The 22,031-nt window shown below is 44.6% G+C and overlaps 1 protein-coding gene across 6 annotated transcripts in view; it reads left to right on the plus strand.

The window, feature by feature from the left end:
• Positions 1-22,031, plus strand: part of cadps2 (Ca++-dependent secretion activator 2) — a 130,162-nt gene that overhangs the window by 35,509 nt on the left and 72,622 nt on the right. For all 6 annotated transcript variants that reach the window (XM_028430403.1, XM_028430398.1, XM_028430399.1 and 3 more), the window contains exons 3-6: positions 11,439-11,771; positions 17,802-17,882; positions 18,372-18,605; positions 18,694-18,815. In XM_028430403.1, the coding sequence (XP_028286204.1) occupies positions 11,439-11,771; positions 17,802-17,882; positions 18,372-18,605; positions 18,694-18,815 (770 nt within the window). The remainder of the gene's footprint in view (positions 1-11,438; positions 11,772-17,801; positions 17,883-18,371; positions 18,606-18,693; positions 18,816-22,031) is intronic.

Here is a 22,031-nt window from a genome sequence, read left to right on the forward strand (position 1 = left end):
GACTGCTGACTATTTAAACACTCTCCATACAGACTCTCTTTTCCAGATTGTCATGTATAATTTCCTTGGACCTTGGTTTGAATTTACTTCTTGCCCCTCGTCATTACCTTTGCCTTAATTTACTCAGTCTTTGGTTTGGACTGGTTTATGGATTCGGCTCTTCTCGGTTTGGACTTTGTTTGGCTGTTTGGTGAGCTGCCTTGCCCTTACCTGTACTTCTGCCCCTTGGACCTCTTTCCCTGTTGCTGAATCCCTGCCTGGACTTTGTTATTGTTCTGGTCAAGCAACTGGTCCTGTGAAAGGGAAATTCCAGCTGTCTCTAATAATAAGTTAATTGTAGTTTCTTGGTTCAGATCTGGGTCAGTAATCTGAGCAGATCTTCCTGAACGAACTTTGTTTTTGCCACCTCAAGAAAACAGACAAACTTCTTTGTTCTTGCAGGGTACGTAAAAGCCTTTAGTCCTCATTAAGAGCCTGCACAAGGTACCATCCTGGAGCAAAGTGCACCAGCTGAGCTGATTAAGCGGTTGCAAACACTCTTTGAGCTCATAGAGAAGCTTTCCCCTCTTAACTACAGCGGTGTGTCGGACAGAAACATGGCGCCGTCACCTCCCTGCAGCTGATCGCTCAGATTTTATGCAAACAGGGCCTTTCACTAAACTTTACTTTTCATCTCTCAGTAACATTTATCTTTATTTTATTTTTTTTGCGTTTTTCATGTCGTCCATATCTAAAGACAGAGATTAGCCTTCACTTGTAAGGATGTAAGTGTGTTGCTAGGCAACAGTCCTGGCTTGTTCTGCATGTATTCTCATGGATGCGCATCATAAGACCAGAAGTGGGGTTAGTCCATCTTGGTGCTCTCATTATTAATTACAATTACATTGCTGGACATAGCTAAGGCTGCTGTAAGACCGTTTTTACAGCAAACCTGTGCACTTGGCTCCGGGAGTATGGGAGTCCGGCGCTGCTGGTTCAAAATTTGTTGAGACACTCTGCATGGATGATGCGAGCCTTTCGTTTAACAAATCTCTGCGCTCTGTTCGAGCCCATTTTTCAGGGACATGATTTGCTCATTTGTTTTGCGCTAGCTGGACATTAGCTTGTTGCATAGCCCTCCTGCTTTTAGCACGCTCATGTCCGCTGTGTCCATTCATGTCTCATGGCCTTTCTAAGACCATTGCATGACACAGTGTGCGACGTGAATTTAATAAACTTTTGCTCGACGTCAAGTTTGATGCGTGCAGATTGTAAGATGACCATTTACTGAATCGCAGGCGATCGCAGGTTATGGCGTACGTCAGCAGGCGATCGCAGGTTATGGCGTACGTCAGCAGGCGATCGCAGGTTATGGCGTACGTCAGCATGCGATCGCAGGTTATGGCGTACGTCAGCAGGCGATCGCAGGTTATGGCGTACGTCAGCAGGCGATCGCAGGTTATGGCGTACGTCAGCAGGCGATCGCAGGTTATGGCGTACGTCAGCATGCGAGGAGGAGGAGGACGTGGATGCGGAGTGACAGGTCGTAGCAGTTGTCACACTGTGACAGTCATCCTAAATTTCTCACACTGCTAGAATTTTATCTCAGCTTATCTGTGGTCGCAAGACGCTGACAATGGCCGTCAAAGAACCTGCCTCACGGTGTAAAGTAAGACCACTGTTTTAGAACCACGACCAAAGATATCTCCACGATTCTCCTACAATGCTCGTCTTTCGTCTGGAACAGCCCAAAATCGCAGTGTAAACCGGGCTTTACAGCAATCTTTTGTAGGTGTGTCTGGGATCTGTTGAGAAGAGTGGCATCCTGCTGACTGTTCTGCACTTCATGAGGAGCAGAGAGAGCCGCAGGGAGAAGTTCAGCATCCTAATAATCAATGACTAAACCCTCGAGGTAAAAGCATGTATGTCAACTTAAGTATAAAAAGTTGAATCAAAAAAGTTTTAATGACACATTTTTCAGGTAACATTTTTATCTGCCACCATTTTTTATTTTTTCCTGGTGTCTACTTTTCAATATCTCACCTTAGATGCTGAGTTTTCGAGCTATATTGATGTTTAATATAACTACAAAGATATAAAAAGTTCTTGGAAAGTTAGAAAAACACTAAAACTCCCTCATACTTCTGAACCAACTCACTCGTTTTGTCTGTCTTCTCCTAATAATGAATGTGATAGCTTCCATTCACCAAGCGTCTCCTGAAACTGAGAGGCCCCCCGCTGACGCCGCCTGCCACAACATGACCTGAGGGTGGTATTTAGTAGATTGGGACTCCTGATATTCTCCTCTTTGTTTTGTTATTTCGGGGGATAAAAACAGAACGATCACTCTTCCTTCTTCTTTAAGAAGTATGTTTGCTAACGTGCAGGGGTTTGTGTTCGCTCTGTGAGTGTCACCACAGGCACACGATCACTTGCTGGTCTTTGTATTAACTCAGCTCATTTGTGCAAATTGGTCCATTTCCAGTCCCCATGGAGACCATAAAAACTGCTCCTCCACTTGTTTCTTTTTATTTCTTCTTAAAGAAAGGTGAATGGAAGAAAAAAGCTCCTCACATCTATCAGAGCATGAACACCTGTGAGATGAATGTGAAAATGACTCGGAGTCAGGTACATTATAGCTAATAAGGCCTTAATGACTGATCTGACTGAGAGGGGCTGGTGGGGATTTGTCTTTTTCCCCTCAATGTGCCTCTGTGATATAGTATACATCTTTGAAACGCATTTTAAATTTTAAATAGAGTTCCAGGAGCTGGTTTCAGAGCAGATTTATCCTCCACACGATGATTTGGTATCAGTTTACCAGCTGCAGACTGTAGCCTCGTATCAGCTTGGAAACTGAAAATCAATACAAATTTTCAAGATGCCTGCTCTTCCACCGTCTCCAAACTTCGCACCCGGGGTCCGACCAGCTCCGCCTACATCATGTAGCGTGTGCGCCATGTGTTTGTTCCATCTTCAGCGTGACATCACGTCCCACCGGGAGCTTTTCAGCTACCTTTTTACCTGATGGTTGATTGTCTCTACATGAGAGACTACCACGTCAGGCTTGGTTACAGAGCAACTTATTGAAACCTCCATTTACTCCATCAACACAAGCTAGCTACTTACCTTCCACTCTGACAACAGTTGCGGCTTCTCGCCCTGCCTTTTCCTCTCTGAGGATCAAGATACTTCATTTTATGAACTTTCATGACTGCAGGTGGAGGCAGGGGTGTAGACAACAAAAGAAAAACGGTGCAGTCAGCTTAAGATTTAGATCACACTTCACATCGCAACTCCGCCATCGTCCAGTTCTCTCTCGGTCTCTGTGCCTTATGTCTCCATCATCATTACCTGGGTGTGCTGTCAGCTGAGTTTTGGATTCTGACTGGTTCCGTCAACACATTCAAAGAAACTCAGTTCGGAGGTGGAGCAGCTTAAAAGGCTTAAAACAACATTAGCTGTGAGACTTTGTCATGTGTTTCCACCTGTGTTACAGCAGCCAGGAAAGATAGAAGCACACATTGTACGAAGAAAACATTGCAAATGCAAACAAAAGTTCTCTCAGTGTTTCATCACACTGATGGAATCTGAACCAGCTGCAGATCGCTCGCTCTCCACTTCATCATGCTCACAGTTTTATTGCCTCTGTGAGTCTTCATACGTCTGAAGTTGTTTCTGTATTTGGTGCTTATTGAACCTCTTCCTTCAGTCGCCGCCGCGCTCTGATCCTGTCGCCTCACCTGTCCAATCAGACGGATCGTTCCTCATCACAAACTGGCCTGAATCTTTCAGGTGCTGTCTCTGAACAGCGCTGCCAGCTGTTATACTCGTGCCACTGATGCTCTTCCTCTGTGCTTCTCATCACAGACTGATGACTTTCATAACTCTGCTAGTCCACGGTTCATCTGTGACATTTGCAATTTGAGAGGAGAAATGGGGATGGTGTTAAAAAGATTCTGCAGCTTCGCTCGGGGCAGCGAAGAGAAGCCCACGCTCTGCTCCTTCAATCTGCACATCATCAGGTTTTTATTGAACATCAAGTAATTGGTTTTTTAGAGTAAACCCTGTCACATCAGATAGAGTGGGTACATGATGTGTTACAGGCCTCAATAAAACCGAAAGGAGCGCACACTGATGGCCTGATCGGCACCTGCTGCCCCCCCCCCCCCCCGGTTTTCAGTCTGAAGTCATTTCCTCTGCAGTGAGAAAGTTGTTTAATTGTCTGAGCTTCATTTACATAAGTACTGAAACTGTCTTTATTTGATCTCTTCATCAAGGTGGCAGGAGTCACTGTCACATGTCTTACATTTTCAGAAGCTCAGTGTCTGTAATTTGAAATACAAAAAAAATCACAGTTAAAAAAACAAAACCCTGCAAAAAACACCAGGAAGCCATGATGTGACTGCTGGTCACATGACCTGTAAAGTCTGATGAAGGGGTAGAGCTGCAACTAATGACTATTTCAGTGGACTAAATGCTAATTTGTTGTTGCTTAAGTCGCCTCCATGTCTAAAGCTGAAGATCTTGGGCCGAAGCCCTCGGTTCGTGCTTTATAAAAGTAAGTGTGTGTGTTTGCCGCCCATTTCCACATCTGCCCAAAGCCCATTACCGCCAAATCTAAACCGTTACTCCACACGCCCTAACAGACAGCTCATTTGGGTTTCGAACCCAGGACCTCTTGCACCAAAAGCACCAATCATCCCACTACACCACGAGCCAAAGAATCCTTCTCTGCTGCAAATGCGTTACACATGCATGCCATGCGATGACATCACTAATGACCCGTCGACTACTAAATTACCTGCCGACTAGTAGTCGACTAGTCGTTGCAGCCCTGATGAAGGGTGATGAGGTCAGAGGTCAGGACAGACAAGTTCTAACACAGCAAAACGTGAAGATCATTTCTTTAAGGTTTTTTTCAAGTGATCATCTAAACCCTCATTATCTGTTCTAAAGCCGCAATAATGATCAAAGAATGAGCCAGAAAACTGCAGATTTATACTTTTATGACTAAAAACAGACTGCACATGGTGTCCAGTTATGTTTGGTCATTGGTGCACTGTGTTAGTGATGAAAGTTTTACTGTGGTTTGAATCTTTTATATGATGATATATGTATTGAATGTTCCGGCTCTCCACACTGTAGCTAAGACATTTTAATACTGAGCTCAAACATGTTTTATGCATGAAGGAGCATAAGAGCAGTAATGAACCTCCTCACTGTGAAAGCTTGAGTAATGCTGTGACAGTCTTATTCCATCACGGCCTGAATTAAATACATCAACCAAGAACCAGGGACACCTTCTTTGTGCGACTGTGAGGACACACCAGAACTGTTGTAGGTTGTTAAGGGACATTTCCCTGTTAATCTGTTTATTATGTGAAACTTCAGCTTTGATGCACGTTGGCGCCTCAAGTGGACACTGCAGGAATTGCTTGTTGTGCCTTGATCCACAGTAGCATCCGAGTGTGCTGTACAGTCAGTCCAGCATGATGGCGTCCATTAAGGAGTCTCTATTGTTCCATTGAGGTGATGCCGATGGTTTTTCCACCTTCTCCCAGCTGCTGCTCAGTCTGTGTCTTTAATCTCCTGACTATCAGCCGGACACTGTGCTGCTGCCGCTGCTGTGTAAATAATTCAGTGAGATTTTAAAGCCCCAATTAATTCGAACAGCAGGGAGGGAGGATGTCTCCTGCAGGTCGATTCATTAGTAATAATGGCTGACATTTGTGTTGCTGGACAAAATGGAGGAGAACTTATAGGATCCAGAGAGATGCAGTGGGAGGCCCGAGGGTCTGATGGCTCAACTGTTACTTATACAGTGGAAAAAAAAACAGGAGCTCAACAGGCTGTAGATATTTACCTACTTACATTTTAAAGCCTTTACAAACCAGGCTGTTATTCTACTCAGCACAGAAAGCTGCAGATCAACCAGATACTCTCTGGATTTTTGACATGTGACTGCTGGTCACATGTAGATCAATCAAGGCTTCCTGGTTGTGCTGAGGAGTGCAGAATTTTTTGTTTTTTGCTAAATACTTTTAGCGAAAATTCTTTATTTTTTTAGAGAATTAAATAATTGATTCACACTTGGAAAAATAGGTCTTGATTAAATGTCTGTAAAGTAATAAATCACAGACCCACAGACTGTTTCTCCTGTTTTTATAGTTTCTTGGTGTATTTTTTATTTTTTTTTGTCTCGGGCTGTCAGCAGTGCAGAGAATGAAGTGGTGTGAAGGCTCAGGTGGTGGGTGTACTCTCTCCATTTCCAAGATGAGGGTCTCATGGTAGCATACGGTGTGCTGTAAGTGGTGGAGGAGTCATCATCGATCCAGGCTCAGTGGGTGTCTGGAGTCTAAATGGGGGGTCAGGAGCTCTGACAGGCTGACAGGAGGCTCAGGGCCACCAAGGAGGGACTGACCTTTATACATACACACACACACACACACACACACACACACACTGAATACACACATGTGTGTGGGCGTTTTTAATTCCATGCCATTAAACATTCTTGGGCGAGCTGACGATGGAGTAAAAAAACATTACATCAGAGAATATGGAGCTAAAAGCTAAAAGAATTACAGTCACAGAGCAAAGGAATGAAATGTGTTGTTTTTCTGTGAATACTAAAGCGTTGTGTTGAACAGGCTGGAGAATCAGTGGGTTAGAAATCTCTTTCACGGTGATTGAGCACTTGAGACAAACGATGAGTGAAGTGTTTTGTTCAGTTGTTGTCAGGCTGTTGAAGGGTTAATTGTTGAATATGGATTACTCCATCAGGGTCACTGCAGGAGGAGCAGGGAGTGAAATCCTCTAGCTCTTCCATGTAATTCTTCCAGTCAGTGAGTCCTGGGTCGGGTCACTCAGGGATGGGGAGTCCACCTCAGCTGGGTCATATTAATGCAGCAGCTCTCCTTCTGTTTGGAGCTCACCCTGTGGGGGGTCGACATAAACCCATCCACATACCACCCAGTCTTTATCTTAATATAATGATATAAAGATGGTCATATTGTAAACACATCCTCAGTTTAAAGATTAAACATCGTGAATTGAATGGTAAAATTCATTGATGTATAATCAGGCTTCTGCTGCTCTTTGTTGCCGCTGTGTTGTTTTTGTTACCATGATAATATTCATATATTCTCTACGTCTCTCCATAATAACCACCTGTTCCTCCTGGGTGAAGTCTTTGAGCCTTCACACAAATGCTCAGTTTTCCTGCCTAAAAAGTGTCAAATCCCCACTTTCATGCAGCGAGCCTGAAGCAGCTGGGCATGCTGCAGGCTGCGGGCATAGAACTGTAGTAAATAGATCAGCCCCATTTATCCACCCCCAGGTCTTGCAATATAGTCAGCACTGGGGCTGATACTTGTCTATCTTAATGCTCCCAGTGTTGTGGATGTCATCTTGTATTCTGTTTATTTTGACATCTTTGTTCTCTGCATTAGTTTTCCTTCCTGCCCTGACCTCCCTCATGTGTTCGTAGTGTTGTTGTGTTTTATTTTGAAAGTCTGCCTCCCTCGAAAGTCTGCCTCGCTTTCAGTTATCTGCCTGCCTACATGTCTGCATTTGGGTCCTTTAAAATACCGTTCCATCTTAACACCCAGAACAGAAGAATGATCACAGAAAGCACATTTAAAGTGGTGTTTAGAGGCCAGATCATGCTCGTCTTTGTGGAGTAAGTGCTTTTAAGAAACCACCCCCACCTATCTCCACCTTTGGATGACATGGAGGCCGCAGGCGGAGGTGTCCTTCATCTGATCTGAGTCTTTTTAAATAGTGTGAAATATCCGCGACGCATGGGCTCTTCACTCAGTGCACAAAAGTATCAGCAGTCACTATTTGATGGGGTGACGGCAGCCAATAGGAAATATTTTTCATTTTTATAACCTCTTTGCTGTTTGCGTGCCAGCTCAGACAGAAAGCAGTCAGATGAATTGAACACAGTAATCAGGCTGACATTTAAGAATAATCTGCGCTGGTTTTTGAGCTACTGGCTCCTCCAATAGTCTGCGGTGTCTGTTATTGAATAATTACAGTCTGCTGAAAGCTGTGAGAGGCAGCAAGAGAAATATGAATTTCTATATTTTAAGACAAACAAGAATTTTCACAAAATAACGGGCAACATGAATTATTTAAATGTCATTATTTAGCTTCATTTTTCAGTCTAACAGGTGCAGCTGGCTGTTGTGATTTACAGCTGATCAACAGAATGAGACATGTTTACGCTCTCAGTCTACAGCATCATCACACTGTCTCAGCCTCTTCCCGCCACACGCTGCAGCACCCGTCTCCGTTTTAAAGTGTCCTCACTGGAGACAGGGTTCCGGCCGTGCTCTCCCTCAGCAGGACGTTTTCACAGCCTTTTTGTTCTCTGTACTTCAGAGCGGTGATGCAGATTAGTCGCCGTTCGTGTGCTCCGCTGGTGGCAGCAGCATCTGTCACCTCCCTCTTCATCCACCTAACATTTGACCATGTTCCATTTATCACCACAAAGAGGGACTCTGAGGAGTCTGCCCTGTGCTGGCTTCAGATCTGTCTGCTGGTTTCTGCACACTTGTCTGTGATGTTTCTTACATGACTCTTCATTTTTTTTATTTTTTTTTTAGACGTTAGTCTTACAGCTCCTCGGTGGTTTCTCTCCATCTGTTGTTGGCTCACGCTCCGCAGGTTTATCTCCCACATGAGGATGCGACACTGGCCCTCAGAACACACAGAATCTGGTCACATGGTTCAGTTAGAACGAGTTGCTTTATGTTACAGTGGTTTAGTTTGTGGAATGAACATGCACATTTGATGGAAGGTAATTAGCGAAAACACTGAAATATTTCCCTGTAGGTAGTGGCTGTAAAAAAAATGCAAATTATGAAACAACTATAGTTTTTAGAGCTCTTTTCTAATATCTGAATGCGTCTGTTGGTTTTTAAGGTCTTTGTCTCCTTTGGTGAGACAGGAAATTGTCAATAAGTTGTTTATGAATGCATGAAGAGTGAAACTCCTCTGTGCAGACTCACACGGTGAAGCTGTATGTGAGAATGCAAATGTCAGGCGGAGCGGACATTAAAGGGACTTTATCCCGCCAGCTCATGTGTGAACAGAGCAGGTAATTGTCCGGAGAATTCACAGCAAGCGTCTGGAGTATAGCTGCTACATCTTCTTTTCTGCTTGTTCCTATAGGCAAATGTGTGCTTTTATATGTAGCATATGAATATTGTTGAGTTATATATTTGTCTGAGTTTAAAAATGGCCTTCAGGAATCAGGACGGGGTCGTGACGTGGACCTTTTTGCACAGTGAAACTACAAAATTCTGCTCGGTGTTCTCTTTTGACTTCCTGTCTATGATCCGTCATAGACAGGAAGTCAAAAGAGAGGCTATGTGCTGACCTTCGGACTCAGGAAATATTAAAGATAATTACAAGATAAAAATAAGACGGATCTTTTTTAAATACCTATATTAGGCTTTGAAAAACACTGACATTCTCATTTTATGAAGAAGAAGAAATAAAAAGGAACAAATTCTTGTTTACTGGCTTCTTTTTCCACTGAACTGTCTGCAGTGTTTCTGGAGCTGTTATGTATAATTACAGAAAATCCCTGCAGATGGAAGTACACATTAAAACATGTTTTCAACCCAATGAGTCTCACAAATAACAAAATATTCCCATAAATCTCTGGCCTTGTTATTGCTACCTGCATAGTTCCCTGTGGTTTTTAATTGGATTCTACAGGGCTAATGCAGCATCACAAAAAAAAAAAAAAAAAAAAACTCTCAGATTTCACGAGAATTCTCAAGAAATGTGATGTTTGCGCCTGTTTGTCCTGAGCTGCTGCTCTCGGAGGTCTCGGCCTTCATCGGATGAATCATTTGACTCATTGATGTTCAGCTGCTCTGAGTCTCAGAGAGACTAACAGGAAGAGGTGAAGCAGCCAGCTGAAAGGCCGCTAAATGTCGCAGTGGACCCCCGCTGCGTCAGTCTGAGCCACGTATTCTCCTGTCAGACTGAATAAAGAGCTTCTGTGGACATTTCAGATCTTCAGCCTCAAGAGGAATCCTCATTCAAACTTACTGTGTGGAAGCAAACACAGAAGGAGGGAGGGAAAAAAGAGCACAAAAGTCTGTGTAGACTAAATCTGATGCATCCAGTCAAGTTAAAGCGACGGCTCAGAAACGGCAAAGGCCAGCAGTCCTGGTTTTCTGTACCTTCTTATTTTTGTTCTAAGGACATACAGCTTGACTGCTAGCCCTCCTCATGAACACTCCATCTGTTCTCCTGATATAAGCCACTTTGGACAGATCCTAATCCCTCTGTGGCTTGTGTAATGTTATTTACCTGTGGGGGATTTTTTTTATGTTGCTTTCCATGTATGCAGGCGGAAAGCCTCAGGTGGGGAAGTTACAGAACAGAGCATAACACCAACATAATAACTTTGCTGCAGACAAAAGTCATATTTTTCTTTGGCTCAGTGCCATTTCTTATTTTACTCCCATACCCTACAACACAAGAGCAAGGCTTCAAGAACCTTGATACATCGTCACTCATAGTTTTGATGGTTTTGGTGTGAACAAAAGGGGACAATAAAGATCTAGCTAAGAATGTTTGCTTGTCAGGGTTTGTGGATGAGAGGACTGAGGTGCAGGCAGAAGGGTGAGCGTCTCAGGTAGAATTGTTGAGAAACATGCAACAGTTAAGAAAACCGGAATCCAAGCAAAAACTCTAGGACAGATAAATTCCAAAACTTGAATTCAAAAGACAGCTGAGACTCGAAGGTGAAAAACCAGGGGAGGATGGTACGGAATACATGCAAGGTAACAAGATAACGCAACACTGACAAAGGGGAGCACAGGACTTAAACAAAGGTAACAAGGCACAGGCGAACCCATCAGGGCAGGGTAGGCCAGGAGGGAAGAACACTAAGTAAAACTGACAGATACACAGGGAGAACGGGGCCTTGAAAATAAAAAAACAGGAACACATCAGGGAAACCAAGTCACACCCAAAAAACAACAACATAACCAGACTACAACCTAACGAGGAAACAAGGGCAACCAAAACACTAGATCATGACACTGCTGGACTCTCTGTGCTGTCTTTAGCCCCTCATGACTGTAGAAAATATGGACAATCATCTGTGAGTCACACATTAGTGTCTGGGCCCTGATTTTTAAAGATCTGCAGTGCTGTTAGATTTCAGTGCTGCTGACTCCCTTGTATGTAAAACAGGTTTATTTAGAGTCTGGCTTTATGACTGCTGGCTCCTGGTTTCTGCTGTGAGGGTTGTAAGTCTGAATGATGGTATCCATTCTCTAAGTGTGAAAACTCATCAGATGCCAGAGCGCAGCAGGATTTCACTCAGTGCTGCATGTCGTTCTCTGCAGCTCCATCTGCTGATTGCAAAGTAAATATGGAGACCTGGCCCGATGCTGATCTGTTTCTTTCTCCTTCTTCTGCAGGGCTTCCTGAAGAGTGAGCGTGTTTTCCGCATGGTTCAGAGCGGTGGCTGCTCGGCCAACGACTTCCGCGAGGTCTTCAAAAAAAACATCGAGCGGCGGGTCCGCAGCCTTCCTGAAATCGACGGCCTGAGTAAAGAGACAGTGCTGAGCTCCTGGATCGCCAAGTACGACGCAATCTACAGGGGGGATGAGGACATGCGGCGGCAGCCTCAGCGGGCTCACCTGAGCGCCGTGTCAGAGCTCATCCTCAGTAAAGAGCAGCTGTACGAGATGTTCCAGCAGATCCTCGGCATCCGCAAGTTCGAGCACCAGCTGCTGTACAACGCCTGCCAGGTGAGTTACAAACGCTGCAGACAGAGACTCCAGCAGCTGTCCCTGCCTGGGACCAGCAGCTCTGCACAAAGACTCCTCTTCCTCACAGTGAGGTCTGATCCACTCAGCTGTCTACTGTCATTAAAGTCCAGCACTGATGGAGGAGGACACTGTCTGTAGAGCTTTACTTTTTCATCCCCACTGGTGCTCCACCTCCTTAGTTAAGTGTGACGCTGCCAACATGGCGATCTTCTCTGATCTTCCCACAGGGACTCGAACAGCTCTTCAGAAACCTGTGGGTGACGTCATGGCTGACTGCAGTCTCTTTCTCTGTGTTACCACATGAAACCCTCACTTAATGGTTTAACAGACCTTCAGACGACCCTGCCTCCATATTAGACCTGACATTTCTACACTTTTTACGACTCTGATTAAAATAGATGTAGTTGGAACATAAATGTCGTGAGTTGGACAGTTTCTCTGTGGAGGGAATCGGCTTCATTAGCAGCTGAGAATCAGGAAGTTCTCAGCGTGTCAACACAGCCCGGGCTGAGTAATTAGACTGGAGCCACACTCATATCCACATGCTGAAGCACTGACTGCTCTCAGAGTGATGATGAGGAGGGAGGCAGAAAGGTGAACATGAGTTTTCAGGTTTGCACTGAGTCAGAGGGGCCCGGCTCACAGACATGGAGATTCAAGCAGCTAATTGTGTTGCTGCTGCTTGTGTGTGTTTGAGTCCCTCTGCTGCTGCTCTGCACTGCAGTGTGTGTGTGTGTGTGTGAAACAAAAGTCTTCCTAGAGAGCTCACAGAGTGGTTTATTTATCAGGATCGATGGTTTCCTCCGAGCTCTGCTGGTTTAGATACAACATAATGAGCAGCACAGGAGGCGAGGAGCTGAATCTGTGATAGATTTGTTGTGTGTTGTTATTTAGGAGATCGTGCTTTTTATAGATGATCAGAATCTTATGTTATCAATTGCAAAAAGCCCCTCCCTGGTTTGAGTGCCTAGGTGATCCTAGGAGCTATGTTCAAATGTCCAAACACTACCAACACTAGTTGGTCTCTTTTCAAATAAAAGTCATGACTAAGACCAAGGACCAAGGAAGGGAAATGGCTATATAGGTGTTTCCAAAGTTTTTCAAGTACCAGTAGCCACCGTGCAAAGCAGTATTAAGAAGTTCAAGAAGACTCACAGTGAACAAAATCTTAAAGGAGGCTAAACGTGACCCTAGACTGGCAAGAATGTTATTGTGGGAGGCTAATAAAACTCCAAGGATCACCACCAAGGCCTTGTGGAATCATTGGAGTCGTGCTGAAAATCTCAGATCTCTGGCAGACATGCCAGAACTGCACACGCCGCCTTGCTGCACTGTTTTCGTTGATGCGGTTACACATGTGCAACGATAAGAGTAAACAATGGTAAAAAGGCCAGATGATGTAACCAGCTAATAATTAGCAATTACATTCGTTGGCAACTAATTTTTGTCTATTATTTTTTGCACCCTTTTTGCTACATTGATGCTTCTATTCCTTCACGGTGCCTGGCACTGCTGTGTGAGGAAGAGGAGGCGCCGTGCTCCATCGTCACTGTGGTGGCTGCATAGTTTTTAGAGTGGGATCGAATCTGGATTGCTTTTAAGCCAGATATGTTCAGACCTATGTGTGCACCTCTGACTCTACACCGTATTTTTAGTTATGAAACTGGTCATTTTTCCTAAGATGCTATATTTGATGACCCTCAGAGGAAGTAAACAGAGTAATCACCTCACATCACGATGGAAGCAGCCTCAGTACCTCAGAGGTTTTAAGCTGTGATCCTCTGTATGAACAGACTGCTGGACTCTGAACCTCCTCTTTCATTTGGTCTGTGAGGGTCCTTCAGCTGAACACAGAGGAGGAGGAAAAGGATAAAAACACAAAGTGCAGAGATCCCAGCGCTGCTGAGAGCGCTGCTCTTCTCTGTCGGTGATGGAAATGATGGTGGCAGGTAAAAATAGAACAGAGGAGGATGGAGGCAGAGTCCAGGTGTTCGGACCAGCTGGTCTCTGAGGATAACCAGCTGTGACAGACAGCCCACTGACAGTGTGTTCACATTTACTGACCAGCTTCTCATTCGTATATTAACATTTCAGCTTCTAATTAAAGATTGAGCATATATGCAGATGATGCACTCATTGATCTCTCTGATGGCGTCATGCTACATACCTCAGCACTTTTTATCAGACTCACTCAACATGGATTTAAATCACACCATTTGGACTAACCACCAATGACTAATGACCCCTTCAAACCCTCCTTTTTCCCTTCTTGTTGCCATGGTGATATCTTTCGGATCACTTCCTGTTCGTCGTCACGTTGTTCTAATAGACCACAAACAAGGCGTTAGCACCGACCTACTGTAGCTAAAGGAGTGGCACTGCTGCTACTTGTAGCGATGTGTGATCCTGTTTTGGGATTATTTGTACTGGTTATTGTAAAACACCTCTCTGATAGTAGAAAGCCTATGCTGTGTGTTTTTATGATTTGCAGCCATTTTGCTAACTGGAGGCTAATGCTATCGACCCTCAGTATAAGCACACTCTGAATCTTCATATCTCAGGCTGTTTTTTAACTGAGTCCATTCCAGACTTGTTTGTGTTTTTGGCTCTCATTAACCACAGGCTGGATGGCTGTCCTCCTGTTCACACACTGAATGATTGTTTTTGGGAAATCCAAGAGAGGACAACAACTAAAGCTGTGTTCAGTTTAGCAGGCTTACATTGATGTATACCGTATGTCAGATACACGTCTGATGGCTGTGTGGCATGAAGGACAACAGTCATGCAGCACCCCTTCATGCCTATACACATAATTTTTTGTGTGGTGCACGCTGGTCTTCAAACAATGCAAATTATCCTCTACGACTTGAGCCGGTGTTTCTGTCAAACAATGCTGCAACCAGTGTTTTGATTAAAGCTTCAAGATCTGTGTTTTAAGAGAACAACATATGAACAAGAAGCTTCTGTTCTGCCTATGCTTTGTCAAAATAAATCTCTGTTGGTCCGTGGTGGTTTATCTGCAGCCCTCCTCCACTGGTGAAGGCCTCGATATCAATGTGACCTATAAGCCAGGTCCTCACATGCTGTTTTATTTTGAAATCCGGCTGGACCTCTCTGCTGTGTCTCTGACTACCTGTCTGCTAGATCTGCTTGGTGCTCAGTGCCAAAAGAGACTCAACATGATTTTAGTGGAGCTGCACGGAGAGCCTCTGGCTTATCTGGATCACAGAATGAAACTTAATGATTGTTTGTTTTTAGAAATATAGATTGTTGATGATGGTGTGCTCCTCAGTATTTACATTGAAGTCGGTCTTAAATGATTTTGGCTTTCTGACATCAGATAAAGTTGGATTGTTCTCTTTAGTTTTCCTTTTCCTTGATGCTTTAGCCAGATGTGGAGCCTGCTCAGTTGTGAAGAGGGTGCATTGATTTCTGCTTTGGCTCTGTTTGTTTGTCGTCTCTCATTACCTCCAAGATGCAGGTAGATCCGAGCTCCAATAAATTACCTTGCCCGCAGCTCTGCCACCAGAAACAGGCTTCTTATTTTTCTGCTTTTCTTCCTCCTCCTCCTCCTCCTCTTCTCCCTTCTGTGCTGCTTTTGATCCATGTTGTAAATGATGACAGGGTGTAATTGTCTTTTCTCCGTCAGTCTTTCATCTACTTGTCGGACAATTAATCGGAGATGTCAGTGTGCAGCAGGTCGTTCAGTTTGTAATAGGATGGTTAAACATTCACAGTTTGATGCTGAAAATGTTCAAGCTTCAAAAAGTGAGATTTCTCTTTAGTTCTGCACTTGATGTGTGCAGAGACGCTGTTCACCGTCCCACTGTGTCCTTTCTGTGTTTATGTTCTGAAGTCCAAAGGTTTCTTTGCTGATTTTCAGTCTCTGATTGTTGGTGGAGCGCCAGGCTGGAGGCAGGAAAAATGGAGAGTGAAGGGTTTGTGGTAAAGATGCCCCCACCTGTGCACCTGCCTGGAGCAGGTGGAGATCCACCAGGAGGAGCTGGGGGAAGCTGCTGGATCCAAGGGCGGTCTGAACATCTCTGCTCCTCTTGTTGGTGCCACGGCCCTAATGGATGTTAGTAGTTTGCGGCATGTATGTATGGATGAAGTGAAAAGCTTGTATATATCTTCCTTTGCTCCTCTTCATCCTGAGGAAGAGCTCCAGCCTGTGTTTGAGCTGATCTTTGATCCCTCTGAGATGGTTTTTTTATTTTTTGTCAGTGTCTAATATGTCTCTGTCACATTGACACAGACTTTGATTAACAGCTTTGTGTGAAGGCTGGTTGTCATAGAAATGCTCTGTGAGGCAAAATTAGAATGGCTGCCAACAAAGACCACATAATAGAAGTCATGGTAACAAAACCAGCATGTACTCTGATGTGTGTGTTAATTTTAGAACTCGCTGCCAAACTGTGGGTGTCAGCAATTTGTGTCAGAAGCGTTTGTGATGTTTAGATTTGTTACACGCTGTGTCTGAAATTCAGATTTTTCAGAGTTTTCAGACTGATGAGTCCCTCAGGGTCATCTCTTCGCCCGGTCTCCTGCTTGTGCAGGTGTGTGCTGATGGATGGGTGGAGATGTTTCAACACCTTTGCTGCAACACCTGGACAGGTGAACGTCCACATTGTGACTCTGATTGATGATCTTCTGGACTGCTTGATAAATGGATTTTGTGACTAAGGCCCCGTTCACACTGGAGAAAGTCAATCCAGCTAGAGCAGGATTGAATCCAGATAGCGTTTAAGCTGGATACATTCAGCGTGTCTGCGCTCAATCCAGCTTAATCCAGCTTGTTTGTTGTCCTCCAAACCGCTAGGTGGTGCCTTGTAATATACAAAGTCCGTTCAGGCCGTAGTAGGACCGCGTTTGTGCATGCGTTCTTTTACTTTTTCTGGTTAAAAAAGCAGTTTATTCCTTTGTAGCCCTGTGGCAAATAAACTCAGGGCAAAGCTGTAATAGTTCAACAGTTGTTTACATACGGCTTTTGTACGCGACCCGGACCCTGTCCTGTGAACTTGGAAGTATCACATCGCTAGCCGGATTCGCTAGCTGCATTTGCATTCAGACCTGAGCCAGATGTAAGCCAATCCAGCTAGATTAAAATCATTCCGAAATATATCTGGATTTGCGTTGTTCAGACTCAGAAAAAAACTATCAGGATGTATCCAGATAAGGCCTGAATCCCACTCTAGCTGGATTGATTTCCCCAGTGTGAATGGGGTCTTAAAGACCACCATAAAGACAACAGGAAATGTCCTTCAGGCTTGTGTCCTGGCTGCAGTTCACCGTGGAGAGCTGAGGTTGAGCAGTTTGAGAGCTTCACTCTGAGCAGGGGGGGGGGGGGTCTGCCATCAGAGAGATGAAAGCCTGAGAGAGGTTTGCTTACTGGGCAGAAACCAGCGCTTCGTCTCACACGTCTGTGACGAGCAGAGGCGTCTGAAATGACAATTACAGAGATAAAAATGGCTCTGATGGAAATTCCCCCGAAGGCAAAGGGACAATCTTTGGAGCTGATAACACAGAGCAAAGATAAGCAGTTTAATTTGAGCCAGTTTAAAAATGGATCTTGCAGAATGTGTCTGATTTACATGGAGCCAACCTCCTTTAGTCATACAGAGGATTGAGCACATCTGTGAAGTCCAGGACTGTCACAATTTCACACACTTAGAAAAGATGAAAAATTGAGCTTTTCTGGTTTAAAACATGTCGTTTATAAAGATGCAGGTGATAATCTGTTTGTGGCTGGATTTGGATTTACAGTACGGGTGCTGGACGCGGCCAAAATGGACGTGTGAAGAAAAAAAAAAAACTGATGAGGTCCAATCAGAGGTACCGCTGCCTGGGTCATTACTGTCATCTGTCAGCACCTCAGCTGCTGATTGGTTTATCGATACGCTGCAGTCAGACCTCTTCTGCTGTGACACTCCATCCGTGTTTTTTGATTAGTTTATTGATTCTGCAGCGGTCCGATTGGCTGATTGAAACTCTTCATTTTCTTTTCTTTAGCTGGATAACGTGGACGAGCAGGCGGCACAGATACGCAGAGAGCTGGACGGCAGGTTACAGCTGGCCGAGAAGATCGCAAGGGTGAGGGCAGCCCACAACGTCGCCACCTCCTCTTCCGACTCCTCCTCCTCCTCCTCGTTCTTCTTCTTCTTCTTCTTCTTCTTCTTCTGGTCTTCCACCTCCACCCCCCCTCTTCTTCTCACTTGGCTGTTTTTAAAGTCACTCCCCACTCACTATATAGGATATAGGGCCCTATGTAGTGTCTAGTGAGAGTTTTTACAGTACAGTACTGCCCTCTATGTATCCCACAATCCATCATGAAAAGTAGTGTATCTACATTTGCAATTGTGCAGAAGAACATTGAACAGGAGCATTGTGACCTGTCTTACAGATATAATGATCCCTGATGTAGTTAAACTGAGTTTAGAGCCGGTTGTGCCAGAATGTATTCATATAATCATCTAAACACTGACTGATCATGATTGGTCGGCCTCCTGTCCTCTTTAGCCCCCTCTCAGGTTAACTTGTGGTTCATGTAGCTGTGAACTGTGACTCTGTGTCCTCCTGCAGGAAAGAAGATATCCAAAGTTTGTCTCGGCTGACATGGAGGCGCTGTACGTGGAGGAGCTGCGTTCATCCGTCAACCTGCTGATGGCAAACTTAGAGAGTCTGCCGGTGTCCAAAGGAGGTCCAGACTTCAAACAGAAGCTGAAACGCTCCTCCATGAACAACTCCTTCCTGGACATGGGAGACGAGGGAGACATCCTGTCCAAGTCGGATGTTGTGCTGTCCTTCACTCTAGAGGTGTGGCTGCTGGGGGGGGGAGAAATCAGGAAGGGAAAAATGAGAGAACTTGATATGAATTGATGAGTCCCTCTGCTGATGCTTCCAGATAGTGATCGTGGAGGTCCAGGGATTGAAGTCCGTGGCTCCAAACCGTATTGTTTACTGCACCATGGAGGTGGAGGGAGGAGAAAAGCTACAGACGGACCAAGCAGAAGCCTCCAGACCACAGTGAGTTCATTGCGCTGTTCACAAGCCGCACAGAGAGTAAACATCATAAAGAGTTCCGACCTGTTCTTTGATCCATATCTGCTCATTAATAGTCATAAAAAAGTTGACAGGTGTTTACCGCTGTGTTGCATCAGCTCCTCTTTTATCAACACTCTGTTTGAACTGCTGTAGTTCTGAAAGAGGAATGTTTTCATTTTCTAACCGCAGCAACATCACAGACTCTGTTTTGTCACATTTTTAGCTTCCAAATGTTTCTAACGGTCTGAGCTGCAGCCAGACCTGTGTGAACCTCAGAGCCATGCTGCAGCTCTGACGGGTTTCTGACACGTTAGAAAGTTCGTTGGAGGTTTTTTAAGTTCTGTCTAAAGTCCGCAGAGCGTCTGCAAGCATTATGACAACAAGACATCATGTTGTGTGGACAGAAAACATGGAGGTCGGCCTGCTGCAGCTCTGACAACAGCATTCATCAGCTTCCTGTTAATAATGAATGTTGAACATGGACAGAAAACAGCCGCGATTCTTCGGCTGCCTCGATAGCAGCATTAGCAATGCTAGCAAAATAATTTGAAGTTGCTGCTCATGTGTTGAGCGAGTATACAGTGTGTTGGTTTTAGACACAAACTAAAAGACGTTAACACGCTGTCTTCTTCCTTCCTCACTGTGGGGTTTGATCTGGATGCTAAGCTAGTTAGCAGCTATGAGCCAGGCTAGCAGGAGAAGCTAGACCTTTAAACAATCACACTGGCAGTAATAACCGTTAAATTAAAACAACAGTAAATTAACAACAGCAGCATCCTCTGTGCGTGTTTGTGTGTCCATTGATTCGGCCTCCTGTGGTGTTGAGGCTACCTTGGTTGTGTTACAGTGTGGATGCTCTTGATGCTCGTCCTCGTGCTGCAGAGACATGAGTGGTGTTCAGAGCTTGTTGACAACATGCTGAGCTTTTGTAGCTGAATAAAAACACCTGAGTTCTTGAAACTGAACCCACAGCTTTGTGATGCAAACTGCACTCTGTGTTGTACTATGTTTCCACACAACCTTCACATTTTATGTAACACGGCCACAGTCTGACCTGCAGCTTCCACAACTACAACTGCAATCAGCCGCTCTGAGCCACGCTTCTCATTCTCCTGCCAGAGCCAGTGAGCCACGGCGAGGAGACAACACGAGGTTATCTAACAGAGACAGCAGTCAGTCTGTGCTCGTCACACACACACACACACATTCCTGTGTTTCAGCTGCGACACAATTCACACCTGGACTCGAGGCTTGTGCAAAATCGTATTGTGTGCAATTAATCATCGGAAAAACTGTAATCGATTAATATTTGCCACTTATCGATTACGGCCATTAGTGCCTCGTCATGATGACGCATTTTTGTGTGTGACGTACTCTCACCATCACCCGCAAGCGCCCACATGTGAGCCCACAATAACAATAATGGCGGAAGGCAGTGGTGTTCAGTTAAATGATGCGGAGCAGCACGTTCCTGACAGAGGTTCAACGTCTGTCACCATAAGCCGGAGCACGAAGAAAGGCCACAGTGCCGGCTACAGCAAAGTCTCCTCCAGCAGATATTGGAAAGAATTTTACTCAGGCGAGAATCCACGATACGTAACACAGGTTGATTTGCACACACATACATTTAAATGTGGAATTGTCCAGTTTGTTTGTTTTTCTGCTGCTGTTCTACCGTATGAGTGAAAACATGCACTAGTGTGGGACATATTCCAGTCACAGGTTCATTTGCACTGATGTGACTTTTTTTCTGAACTTATTTGTCCTGTTTAATTTTAATGCTGACATGCACTGCTCTGTGACCTTAAGATAAGAACATTTTGAAGAACATAGTTACTTTAAATGTTTGCTTCATTATTATTTTGAAGCAGTTTGTGCATCTGTTATCAATACATATTTCAAACATGGCTGGTTTGTGCCTAATCACTACTTACCAGCTTAACCTGTTAGAATGAAGGAGTTAACTTGACTGAGGATTTGTCAGTATCATTTTAGAACAATGTGGCGATTTAGAGTCAAAAACATGTAAGTGCAATTTTCATCAATTATTGGTTAAATGAATCGTTATAGACTAAATGCCAGAATTAATCATGATTCCTTTTTTTGCCAATATCGCCTAACCCTACTGGACTCTGTTGTTTTCCGTCTCGCAGATTTTCTGCAAACAAATGAACAATTTATGAACAACAGCAGAAGAAAAGTGTTCTAACCAGACCCAGTCACTCTGTGAAACAGGTCTAGACTCCCTCTCCCTCCCTCCCCCCTCACAGCCACTTCCACTCACTGCAATCCCTATCGCAGCAATCATAACTGTTTATCTAGACGTGTTTGTGTGATAACTTGCTGCTTCCTTTGTTCAGAAATATTTGCAGAATTGTTAATAGCACCCAGGATTTTTCATGTTTTCATAGCAGTCAGTCAGTCAGTAGTGCAGGCTGGTTCAGATGTCTTTTGTTGATACTAGTCTGGTCGTCGTCATCTGCCTACATCACATGCTTCTTTCTCTCTGATTGGTTGTATGCTCGTCCGTTGTTACTGCCCTCTGGAAATCCAGCTCGACCCCACAGAGACTGGACCGCTTCTATTCAATTCTAACCCTCAGAATCTAAGATCCAGCCATGTTTAAATGTGCCTCCTGTGTGGACAGAGACTGAGGAAAGACCATTTCTCTTCATTCCTACTCCTACACTTTACCTCTCTTTACCTGTCCAGAGGCCAGAGGGCTGCTGGGAAAATGTGTTGTGGATGGATGACAGCAGAGGTTTAGATGAGAAGGTCAGACAAAGGAAATAATTCCAGCATCAGAACCTTATCCCTGTCAGGACATGTGAGCTAAAGTAGGTCCTCTCTTAAACACCCTGTTCTCACCTGTAAGTGTGTTTTTTTCCTCTCCCACTGTGTCTCGCCACAGGTCGTCATTCTTCACTGGGCGTTCTCTGTGACATTTGTTGGCTGCCTGTTGGCCAGCAGGTGTCGGTGCAGTAATGAGGTTGGCCTTTCACCTGCTCTGGCTACTTTCTTCTTCTTCTTCTTTTTTTTAATTCAGGGGAAACACTACACCAGAATCACCAAACAGAGCCAATTAGATGAGCTCAGGGTCACCTGACGACCTTGTCGGTCAGTGGCGGCTTCTCTGCTGCTCCTGTAACCTTCGCTGTAATTAGCCTGCGGCGAACTTTCACATCCCTCATCTTGAGT

Source organism: Parambassis ranga, chromosome 19 (assembly GCF_900634625.1).
Source record: "Parambassis ranga chromosome 19, fParRan2.1, whole genome shotgun sequence".
NCBI classification, from domain to species: domain Eukaryota; kingdom Metazoa; phylum Chordata; class Actinopteri; family Ambassidae; genus Parambassis; species Parambassis ranga.